Source organism: Nyctibius grandis, chromosome 1, assembly GCF_013368605.1.
Source record: "Nyctibius grandis isolate bNycGra1 chromosome 1, bNycGra1.pri, whole genome shotgun sequence".
NCBI classification, from domain to species: Eukaryota; Metazoa; Chordata; class Aves; order Nyctibiiformes; family Nyctibiidae; genus Nyctibius; species Nyctibius grandis.
The window spans coordinates 23,593,625-23,606,294 of record NC_090658.1 but is presented as its reverse complement, the minus strand read 5'-3'; the positions used below and the strand labels follow the sequence as shown (position 1 = coordinate 23,606,294).

Here is a 12,670-nt window from a genome sequence, read left to right as displayed (position 1 = left end):
GGGATAGCAAAGACAAAAATGAAGCTCAAAGTGGATTTCAAAGTTTCAAAGAAAGTATTACAAATGCACTTTCCTCATCTATCAGCCAAGGCTTTCAATAGCATGTGCACAATATTGTGCACATGCTATTGAAAGAGTATTTAAGTGCATAAAGAATATTTCAAATACCACATGGATTGTGGAGTGTGCAACCTTAGTCTGATGTTTAAAAAACTGAAAGAAAAAGTATGAAACACTTTTTAATTATTTGAGACTTTAAAAGCCAACTATCTGTGTATTTGTATCCGAACACACCAAACTGGGGTTCTATTTCTGTTCAGTCACCTTCTTGTCGAGTAACAGACATGGGTTAATTCTCTTCTTCCATTAACTTGACATGCTTGTTCTGATATTTCATCCCAATACTGCATTACCATGTAACATTGATCTTCCAACATTTTTTACCATTCTCAGAGCTGCTCATGCATCAGGCATACCTGTGCAAGTTCTTTTATTTATCACATCTCTTCTTCTTCCTAGTTTCCTATGCATTTGTGAGAGCTTCCACTCAGCTTTTTTTACAAAATAACTTAATTCTTATTAATTGTATTTTGTTTGCTTTCTCAGTCTCTCTCCTCACATTTTTCTGGCTCAATTGCCTTCTTTTATTACCATTTACAAATATTGTGGGTGTATATATTGGTGAGGAGGAGATTTTTTGCCAGTCTGACAGACGCAAGGACATATGGCTGATTTTAATTTTCTTTCACTCTCTTCCTGCAAAGCTATTCATGATATATCCCCAGTATGGATGCCTATACTGAACCAGATTAGAAGGGATCTACTTTTTATCTTTGCTTCTGGATTATTTTAACCAATTTTAAGTTATACTCCAAAAAGACTTCTCATTGAAAGATCAGCAGACTGTTTCTGATGCTTCTGCTCCCTTAGGTCTTACCCTTAAATTCTGCCCCTGGCTGCAGAAGTCTCTCTTCTTTGTCTTTTAAATCCTCTCTCAAAACCTCCTACATTTCTTCCTCATCATTTTTGTTTCTAGTGATTTCACACCCTTGTTTCTGCCCTTTTTTTTTTTCTCTGTTACGCCATATAAAAAAAAAATGTTGCCAGAGAAAAAGAAGAATGATAGATTTTTAAGAGTATCTTTTTTTTGTAGCTAGTCTTCAAATTAACCTAATGGATATGAACAAAGCTTAAAAATTACTTGAGACTTCTAGTGACAAATTTTAGAAGGCATTGGCAATTCCAAAAGAAAGCCCCTTGCTAATATACATCAGTTAGACACACCAAAATCACAGTCATCAAAGTACCCATTGATTTAAATGATCCATATGACAAATCAGTATACTCCACACATGGAAGAAGTAAAGATAGTTTTCCATTATCCTCCTCAGGATCAGAGGAGAAGAATTAGTCTAATTCAGTATGACCTCTAGCCCAACTTGGAACACAATTCAAAGCTCTTGGATTGTGTTACGATGCAAAGGGACCATCATGCTGGAGCACATTTCAGTCGAGACTTCCTCTGAAAATCTCCCTCTGCCAGGGCATAGAGGGGGATTGGCATCCAGCCAGAGAGGCTGTCTCTGTGCCAGGGAGACATTCCTTCATGAAACAGAACTCAACAGTCCTAGAAAGGCAATTTTAATTTCATTTTGCACCATTCAATGACACAAAAGGATATTAATGGACTAAGACTTGATCATCTGTTTTTACAAATGACAGGGACTGGTTTCTCCTATCTTTGTTCCAAGTTTGAACTCGCTTTGATCTAAAAGTCATCACATAAGTAGTGTTTCTTCTAAATTTTCTTTTGAAAGACAGTTCTATAGAACGTGCCCACAATAAAAGCCCACCTGGATGGATATTGTTAAACAATTTTCTCCAGAAATGGAAAATGTGAATGGCGGAAGATAAAATTGCGTGCAAAATTTCAGTGTTTTACTCTTTAGTTTCTCAAAATTTAAGTCACTGCATTAACATGCTTTAAAAACATAAAAGGAATCCAATACAGGACTGATTTGTTGCTTTCAAGGCTTACAACAGTAAGCAGGAAAAGGCTAACTGCAAAACTGCTAATAAACAGGGACACGTCTGTTATTCTATTTTGTATTCTCCTGTCTTCTCTAATGTGATAGGTCTCTAAGTATTAACACAGCCAGGGAGGAGATGGTCATAAACAAGCTGTCAAGCATAACTAAGCTATTGTTTCTGAATCTTTTAATAAATGTATAAACACAAAGTTGGATCATTTGTAGGAACAAGGTGTGCCGTTTGGCCATAGTTGTTTCCATGGTTATCAGCACAGACTGGAACGCTATTCCTTGCATGGCTGCGTGGTATGGGATAAAGTCATACTCATACAAGTAGAAGACTGTAGATGGTCTGCTTGAAACTTGAAGAGGTGGCAGTATGAGGTAATAAATTTTGAAATCAGCAATTCAGCAAGAGAGAAGATTGACAGAACAATCTTTGCCCACTGAAACACAATGACTATATGGTGAATCAAGGAACAAATAATCTATCTTCCACTTGAGAACAAATGGAAAGGCAATTAAATAAACAGATGAAGAACAGAGGACAGACTAGAGGTAATACCCCAACAGCTTAAATTCCACTTCAGTTCAGGTATATAAAGCTTCCTATTTACTGGCGCTGGGCAACTCCTTATTCCCCATCTGGAAGCTCCTATCTCTCTTTATTGATTACCCAGAGGAACTTTGATAGAATTCAGGCAACTCAAATATAGCCCACGGAGCCTAGGAAAACATTCTGCACAGCAGAAATTTTCAGATTTTTTTTCCTATGAGAGACCATATTGTATAAGAGAGGTAATTTCAAAGATCATCATCACAACATCCATATGACAATATCACTAATTGCTTAACTGAAAATGCTAATATTGTGAAAGTAATTAATGTGTTTTAAATGTCTATAGCAAAGCAAACCACAATGTTAAGTAGTCAGCTCTCTGCAGGTGACCACCAGTGTGTCACATAGCATGTATTTTGAGTTTATATTTATAAAGAGCTGTACTGACTACCTCATTCCATGAACAGAGACTTGCGTAGCTGATTTTCCTAACAATTTCTCTCTCAAAACCTTCTTGATCCTCTGATGTCTAAGAAACGAGTTATTTTTCTTCAAAGTAAACATAGGCTTTCTCCACCTGTTTTGTACTGATGCTTATTTTCCCCTAAATTTGTAGAAAGTTAGTACCTTTAAAATCCCTGACACATGTGGCTGAAATTAACTCAAAGACTGAAAATTTATTAAGGTGCACAGACACATATATGCAGTTTCTTCCCTAGGAAAGTATGAGTATACATATCTACAAAGCAAAATCTCATAAATCTCAGGGGCTAAATAAATATTTTCAAAAGAGCAGACCCAAAGCATGTATGTTGCTTTTGATTTAGACACACAAATAAGCTATGCACATACGTTAGAGTTTAATACAGGTTAAGCAAGGCATTGGCACAGCATGTGCATTTTGCATGCCCTGTCGTGCAAACCACACACACAAAAAATCCCCAACAACAAATGAACAACTTCCTATCATAATAAATAAATGAATTCAGACAGATTTATGTAGAGTTACCATTTAAATAAACAGGAATAAAAATATACATATCCATAACATGCACTTGAGAGAGCAGTACACAAATCCTATTGCCATAATAGTGTACCTTAAACCTTCATTGAAAACACTTTGGTTTTAATCTGTCAAGATAAACAAATAATAATTAAGCAAGTCACTTTGTATTAATACAACACCTACCCCTGTCACTGTGCATCAAACTAGGATCATCTTAATGGTATTCATTAGTAAACTGTGTGTCAGATTTGCACTTTGAAACAGATTGTTTCCTTACCAGCTGCCAAGGTTTGCCCCATGCCTGGCTCACTGGTTACACAACCAATTTGATTGCAGAGAGTAACAGTAAAGTTGTATGTCCTGTAAGATTTTAATCCCGCTGCTACATAGGATAGCTCATGAGCCTCAGCTATGTGCAAAACCTGCAAAGCAAACAGATTGGAAGACGACAGTTGGTCAATAATATTTTCATTCCTATTAATTGATGAAATGTTCGCTAATAAGAAACTTGTCTTTGAATTTGCAGATTCCCTCATTTAGACATGCAAAAGCCTGCAAAGACCTACTGAGGGAGAGGATTATTTTGGAGAATCTGAACAAGCTAGGATTTAGGTGATAACACTTCCCATCACACTGTTTTATGAGGTAATAAGCCAGTTCCTGAGTGGATAAATGAGGAAACAAAGTTATTGCCTCATAAAACTGTGTGGTGGTGCAGTTATCACTACAAACAGTGCAGCTACAATCCAGATGATGAAGATGACAGTATTAAGTGGTGAAATCTTACCACCATTGAATCAGTGACATGATTAGCAGGCATTACGAGGGAGGGGAATAACTAATACCTACAGACATTTGAATCTGCTTTACTTTAACATTACTTTAAGCTGTTAGAGTGGAACTGAATAAACTGTTGTATTTTAGAAAACTACTTTATCAGATGTTTATTTAGATGAAAAATAGGCTTGTAAGCCTGTGACCAGAAGCAATTTACATTTATGTATTGTTACAACAGCCCCAGGAGCAATGGTATCCCCACTTCACAGACAAACCGAGGCCCATCTGTGGTACCACTGAAAGACAAAATCAGCTCCGAAACACGAAACACAGTGTCAGAGCACCAGATCCACTCCTACATTCTGATTACCTATCACGTTTCTTTGCTTATTCCTAAACTTTTAGCTTACTACTACTGCCATTGCATTTGTTAGCCAAACCCAGTCACTCAAAAATTACAACAGTATTTTAAAATCACTTATTTAGACTTTATAAAGTTGGTTTTCTGCTCTTTTAGGTTTCCCCACTTCAAAGACTTGTCCATTATCCAGGAAGCCAGACATGTACCTTCTTAATGAAAATGCACATTCCTACAAAACAACATGGCTTTAAGCATATCAGCAAATATAGCAATAATACAGAATCGGAACATGCAAAGATCAAGGCAATTTAAATGTTGTGGCTCAGTCTCATCCCTCCTAATTCTGAACCTCACTCACTACTGAGAACAAGTCAGCTCAGGAATACAACTTAAAACCTGAAAGTAGTGTGTAACATTACAGAGTACTCAAGATAAACTGGTATGTGAAAAAGTTAGATCAGAGGATATACAGCAAATCAGGGAAATGATTCATCACAACGTCAAGGAGAACATCAGACTTCATTAATTTTACTACCACCACTTACAAAAAAATTAATGTAACTAACAATAATACCTGGGAAAATGGTGGCAAGAACTTTTGTTCTGTCATCAAACTGACGCTGTATCCCATCACTTCTCCTCTTGCTAAATTATCTTCAGGTTTTTCCCATGACACATTGAGGGAATATGGTGAAAGAGGGAACACTGATGGAGATGGCATGAACACTGGGGCTAAAATCAAATCAATACAATAACATTCATAAAATAAGTGAGCAATGTGTGTAATGCAAGCTTTCTCACTGTATTTGTAAAACACCATTTCAGACAATCTTTTCTTTTTTAACCTTATTTTCAAGTCTAACAGGAATTTTCAGATTATTTTGATAGCACATAAAAAGTACCCCAACCATCATTCTCCTCTTTTCTACTCTGGCCATGCATGCAGAATAAAACTCTGCCTATGCCTTCAAAGAAACACTAATCAGCACTAAAGTCCTAACCCCTGTAGCAGGTAGGAAAGTACATACAAATGAAAAAGACTTGAAGAAAAACTTCATGCAACCTGGGAAAAAACTGATAAAAGCAAAAAGTGTTCAATACTTCAGCATCTTAAAAGCAATTTTGTTTGCTAGGCCAGTTTGAAATTAACATGTCTCTCACTTCTTACAAAACAGTTCCCCTGTCTTCCATAGTAAATCTGTAAAAGGATTGTTTGCACTGCAGTTAAATCCCCACCTGATTACTCTGTAATAATAGGATACCAACTCATAGCACTTCTGCTACATACAAACAACACACTAATGGACCTCTTCCCAAATACAATTTAACACTTTTATAACATATAGTATTTAAGAACAGATAAGCACAAAGACTTATTTTGAAAGGGGAATTAGTTTAGCTTGCTGTTTTGAGGGAGCAAATGACTGAGGATATGATTTTCAAGCCGACAGCAAACAAAGGTATCAGTGATATAATAGAGATGTTTAATTGTAAAACATAGGCTCTATCAGCCTAAAAAACTTAGGTTTCGAATGAAAGCATTGAAATAAATAGCTGTTACTTCAAATAATAAGTCAAGTGGCAAGCCCTTTTGAAAATCTGAACAGAAGGGCTGTTGTGAACTGGCTAAACTTCTGAAAAAAAGTGGCCCATATTATGACACTTGGCCTCCATAAAAACAGATGAAAAGTTTCAAGCACTATACTCGTGAAAAGATAACCCTCTCAAGCTCTTAAAAAAAATGCTTTCTAAAGAATCAAAACCTCAGCTCAGGAAAACTCAATTGAACCTCCTTTCTGAATATATGTAACTTCTTGGACAACATTCCTGATTCACACCAACTGTTAGTACATTTGTGACAAAATCTATCTTTTTTCATGTCTTCTCCCTTTAAAGAACATATAAATAACAACTAGAAAAATAGTGGAGAATTCAAACACTGCTTGGTAGATTTTTCAATCTTGTAGTTTTGAAATTTTGGTTTAATTGACAGGGATTATTTTCTTCAACAGTATGATTTTATGGTGAAGAAAAAGTTTTTGCTTAACATGCTAATTTCTCAGATAATCTGACCTATCTTTAATTAGTTAAAAAATGAGAATTTGTCCCTATTTGAATCATCTCTAGACACTTTTTATTGAAAAAAATTAAGAATGCATTCTAATTTAGTTTTTCCTTTCATTTGTATCAAGCAAATTCAAACCAGTACTTACCAGCCTCTCCTGTTCGTCCTGATATCCAATCTGAAGATATGCTACCTGCCATGTTTATTGCTAGCACATAAAATTCATACTCGGTGAATGGCTCCAGATCAGTGACCGTGGTACTGGTCTGCGGTGGAGCCAGGGCATTTTCATTGGGAGACTCCATAACTGGTTGAGGGCTGAGCCACCCACTGCTTTGGAAAATACGAATTTCAGGAGGAAGAAAGTTCCCAGCTGGTTTTAATTTTCTTCTCATGTAAACTTCATATCTTATAATTATGCCTAGAAAAAAAAAGCAAGCCAGAAAAATTAGTGCATTCAATTTCTAGAGTTCCACTAAAATACTAACACCAGTATATTTAATGAGCTAACAATCAATCCATCAATCAACATCATAGAAAAAATAGCACGAGTTTTCCTCATTTCTGCTATTTTCATCCAAATGCTCACTTTGGCATTTCTTGCATTACACTGTTTATTTTCCCCTCAATGCAATTTAGGGATTTGAAAACAAATGGCTAGATTACAGTATGAGTTCTTCCATTCTCACTGGAAGACGATATCCTAAAGTTCTGATCAAATGTTACTGGAAATTACTTCAAGCCTCTGATTTTCAAAGGGAGAATTAATCTTTGAAAAATTTTTTAAAATTTTTTTTCCACACAATGGGTAGGGAATTTTTGAATGGCAGTTTAATGCTGACCTTTTAGAACATACTATTGGATAGAAGATACATGCGTGTCAGTTTTCCATCAACATAAACCTATTACATACCCAGGAAGGTCTCACCACTTTGGAAAAAAAAAAAACAACGTTCAGTATTGTGGTATGAAGTGATACATGATCTAGGTTGGATCGTGGAAGCAGTTTAACTAGTAGGAAAGTAGAGTGTAAGAAAGCTGACTGGAGATTTCCCAAACGGAAAAGCTGAGAGACATAGCAAAGCCAGGACATATAGTTAATTACCATATAATGCATATATTTGGGGCTATACTTATACACAGAACTGGAGAGGTGACTTGGGAGAAAAAGCTTCTCTCTGCCTTTGGAAAGACCAGGAAATCTGACCAGACATCAAAAGAAATATAAGAGCATTGCTTAAATCTGCCTGTGCTGGCAATTACATCCATGTAATGGCGATGAAGCAAACTATGAAGAGTATATGCTACAGGTTGAGGGACAAGTACTAACAGCAAGTATCATGAACTGCCCCTCTAAATACATACAGGCATTCCTGTGTGGGCATTCTTCCTGTCTGATCTGGTAATAGCTAGAAAATAAGATGTTCCAAAAGAAAACTGAGCTCCCCATACACAGATGCCCATTTTGTGAACAGATCAAAATGCTTGGTTTTGCATGCACAAATATTTGTGCGTGTAAGTGCAAGTTCACAAAGCTCCATTGCACATATATTAAAAGATAAAGTGTTTACCAGTAAAATCTGTGGCATCACAAAAGTATCCTACAACAGCTGCATTCTCAGTTTCAAAAACCTAAAATATTATTACACAAGTTAGACCAGCAACTCTTGGCAACCACCTAATTCCTAACAAAGTTATACTGGTAATAGAATTAGTTACTACACATGACGGATGGTTTTAAAAACAGACTTCTCTGTTGATTCTTAGGGGTTTTTTTTCCATAACTGTTATCTGCTTATTTATTCTTTGTAAGGCAATATCATCACATCTGTCTAAACTAGGTGATCTGGCAAATTAGGAAAAAATTAATTTTACTGTAAATATTTAATTATAAATGCGATTTTTGCTGCAGCAGATGTCACTAAGGGCTAAATCCTGGACCCAACACATTCAGTTGCAGTTCTGGACTCCAAAAGAAAAAAACATAGACTCTGAGGATACTTTTAGTGGCAGACAGTCAAATTAAGACAATGCCTTACTTCATTCTCAGTTTATGTCACACGGATAAGGATATTCTAACCAGATTTGAGAAAATGCTGCTTTTTCTTTGCATAATCTTTGATTTACAGAAGTAAATACAGAGTCCTACCATTTGGTTTCTCGGGTGGTGACCACTCCACAGCCAGTTCTGTAGAGCTGAGGGTTTCTATCATCGGTGGGTGTAGACCTTCTGGAGGAGCTTGTGCAGTAATTACTGTTACTGGCTGGCTCTTTAAGCAGCCTCCACTAGTACAAGCTTGTACAGAAAAAACATACTTTGTAAATGGAATGAGATTCCAAATAATTGCTGAAGTTTTTAAGCCTTCATACTGACCACAAGGTTGAAGATCAACCAAGCTAGTACACGACAAAATGTATTTCTCTATGGGCCCGGAGTCATTGGAGAGGCTTGTCCAGGAAAGTAAAACGGAGTGGTGACTAACAGGAAAAACGGGATTTAAATGCAAGCTTTCTGCAGGCTTCCCAGATTTTGTTCTGTATGTCACTGAGGCACTTCTTGTAAAACCATGAACGTTGCTGGCTTGGATGTAATAGGAATATAAGGTATATGGAGATAACATGGTATCGGTGAAGGTCTGAACACCTAAAAAAACAGGTGAGAAGAAAATTGTATCAGTCTAACACATTAAAAATAATCTTAATTTGCATACTTAAAGTATTTCCAGCCCTAATCCAAGACGTAAGATACTTATGCCCGTTTGCATGCTCTTCTTGAGATCATTAAACTGGTATTGAAGGGGGAAGGGGATAAAACCAGGCTCGCTAGAGAAAAGCCTGGGGGCAGCACACCAGTGTTTGTGGGACGGTGTGCTAGTAAAGTCCTTTGGCCTGCCGCCTCAGTGGAGGCAGGAGATGGAGCACCATGTGGCAGCAGACGTGCAAGGGTTATTGGTGGGTTAGAAACCATGGAAGCGCTGGAGAATGGTCATGCAGGAATTAGGGCTTCTCTTCCCACAAAGGTGGTGGGATCAGTAGCCCAGCTGAAGTTCATCTACACCAACGCATGCAGCATGAGCAACAAACAGGAGGAGCTGGAAGCCAATTGTGCAGCAGGAAAACTCTGACATAGCTGCCATCATGGAAATATGGTGGGATGACTCGCACAACTGGAGTGCTGCAATGGATGGCTATAAACTCTTCAGAATAGATAGGCAATGTAGGAGAAGTGGTGGGGTGGCCCTGTATGTTAGGGAGTGTTTTGACTGTCTAGACCTTGAGGATGGTGATAATAGGGTTCAGTGTTTATGGGTAAGAATCAGGAGGAAGGCCAACAAGGCAGATATCATGGTGGGAGCCTGCTACAGACCACCCAACCCGGATGAAGAGGCAGATTAAATATTCTATGAGGAGCTGGGAGAAGTCTCACAATCAGTAGCCCTTGTTCTTGTGGGGGACTTCAACTGGATGTCTGCTCAAAATACAATACAGTAGAGAGGAAACAGTCTCGGAGGTTCCTGGAGTGTGTGGGAGATAACTTTGTGACACAGCTGGTGAGTGAGTCACCTAGGGAAGGCACTCCGCTGGACCTCTTATTTGCGAACAGAGAAGGACTTGTGGGTGATGTGATGTTTGGAGGCTGTCTTGGGCATAGCGACCATGAAATGAGAGTTTTTAATTCTTGGAGAAATGAGGAAGGGGGTCAGCAGAACTGCTATCTTGGACTTCCAGAGGGTCAACTTTGGCCTGTTTAGGAGCCTGGTTGACAGAGTCCCTTGGGAGGCAGTCCTGAAAAGCAAAGGACTCCAGGAAGGCTGGACACTCTTCAAGAAAGAAATCTTAAAGGCACAGCAGTAGGCCATCCCCATGTGCTGAAAGATGAGCCAGCAGGGAAGAAGACCGGCCTGGCTGAACCAAGAGCTTTGGCTGGAACTCAGGAAAAAAAGGAGAGTTTATGACCTTTGGAAGAAGGTGAAAGCCACCCAGGAGGACTACAAAGATGTCATGAGGCTATGCAGGGAAAAATTAGAAGGGGCAAAGCCCAACTAGAACTTAATCTGGCCACAGCTGTAAAAGGCAATAAAAAATGTTTCTATAAATACATTAGTCACAAGAGGAGGGCCAAGGAGAATCCTTTATTGGATGTGTGGGGGAAACATAGTAACAAAGGATGAGGAAAAGGCTGACGTGCTTAATGCCTTCTTTGCCTCAGTCTTTAGTAGTAAGACCAGTTGCTCTCCGGGTACCCAGCCCTGTGAGCAGGAAGACAGGGACAGGGAGTAGAACGAAGCCCCCATAATCCAAGGGGAAATGGTTAGCGACCCACTACGCCACTTAGACACGCACAAGTCTAGGGGGCTGGATGGGATCCACCCAAGGGTACTGAGAGAGCTGGCAGAAGTGTTGGCGAAGTCACTTTCCATCATTTATCAGCAGTCCTCGTTAACTGGGGAGGTCCCAGGTGACTCGAAGTTAAGCAAATATGACACTTATCTACAAGAAGGGCTGGAGGGAAGATCCGGGGAATCACAGGCCTGTCAGTCTGATCTTGGTGCCAGGGAAGGTTATGGAGCAGATCATCTTGAGTGCTATCATTAGGCACGTACAGGGCAACCAGGCGATCAGGCCCAGTCAGCATGGGTTTATGAAAGGCAGGTCCTGCTTGACTAACCTGATCTCTTTCTATGACAAGATGACCCGCTTCCTGGATGAGGGAAAGGCCATAGATGTTGTCTACCTGGACTTTAGTAAATCCTTTGACACCGTCTCCCCCAATCTCCACCGTCTCCTGGAGAAACTGACTGGTCATGGCTTGGATGGGCATACTCTTCACTGGGTAAAAAACTGTCTTGATGGCCAGACCCAAAGAGTTGTAGTGAATGGAGTTAAATCCAGTTGGCGGCTGGTCACAAGTGGTGTTCCCCAGGACTCAGTGTTTGGGCCAGTTCTCTTCAGTATCTTGTTCAAGTCTTGTGAGGAGCGGCTGAAGGAACTGGGGTTGTTTAGTCTGGAGAAAAGGAGGCTCAGGAGAGACCTTATCGCTCTCTACAACTACCTGAAAGGAGGTTGTAGCAAGGTGGGTGTCGGTCTCTTCCTCCAAGTAACAAATGATAGGACAAGAAGAAATGGCCTCAAGTTGTGCCAGGGGAGGTTTAGATTGGATATCAGGAAAAAATTCTTCACTGAAAGGGTTATCAAGCATAGGGACAGGCTGCCCAGGCAAGTGGTGGAGTCATCATCCCTGGAGGTATTTAAAAGATGTGTAGATGTGGTGCTTAGGGACATGGTTTAGTGGTGGACTTGGCAGTGCTAGGTTAACAGTTGGGCTTGGTGATCTTAAAGGTCCTTTCTAACCAAAACAATTTTATGATGCTGTGATTATGAACATAGTAACTTCTCAATTTTTTTTTTTTTTAACAGGGAAAAACCCACTCCTCTTTTCCCCTTATTATCCTTCACTGCACAGTGGCATCACTAGAGAAATAATTTTTCCACTGAATTTCTCCTAGCTTTAATCATGAAAAAGATGATTATAATTATCTTCTTATTCTTCCTTTGCTTGGAAATAATTGTTTCAAATGTAAATCGCATCGATATTAGTGGATCTGATTTTGAAAAAAAAAAACCCAAACCATTCTGTAAATTTTCACATCTTTGTGTTTGATTCATTTCATAGCATAAGACCAAATATTTCACCTTTTTGTGCTTTGACTATCTGACTTCTAAAATAGTACTTAATAACTATTAATTTGTAAAGTGTTTGATCTTGGATGAAGAGTGAAACAGAAGTACAAATAATTATTAAAAAGGTATATCCAAAACCTATATTTACCTTACTCACCTCCTACTTACCATTACTCTAGATAGCTTTTTA

The 12,670-nt window shown here is 38.6% G+C and overlaps 1 protein-coding gene across 1 annotated transcript in view; it reads right to left on the bottom strand.

Annotated features, from left to right (window-relative positions):
* USH2A (usherin) overlaps positions 1-12,670 on the bottom strand; it is a 419,339-nt gene that overhangs the window by 307,335 nt on the left and 99,334 nt on the right. Inside the window, exons 16-19 of the mRNA XM_068406084.1 lie at positions 8,948-9,442; positions 6,947-7,219; positions 5,308-5,465; positions 3,873-4,017 (exon numbers count right to left, since the gene is read on the bottom strand). Of these exons, the coding sequence (XP_068262185.1) occupies positions 3,873-4,017; positions 5,308-5,465; positions 6,947-7,219; positions 8,948-9,442 (1,071 nt within the window). The remainder of the gene's footprint in view (positions 1-3,872; positions 4,018-5,307; positions 5,466-6,946; positions 7,220-8,947; positions 9,443-12,670) is intronic.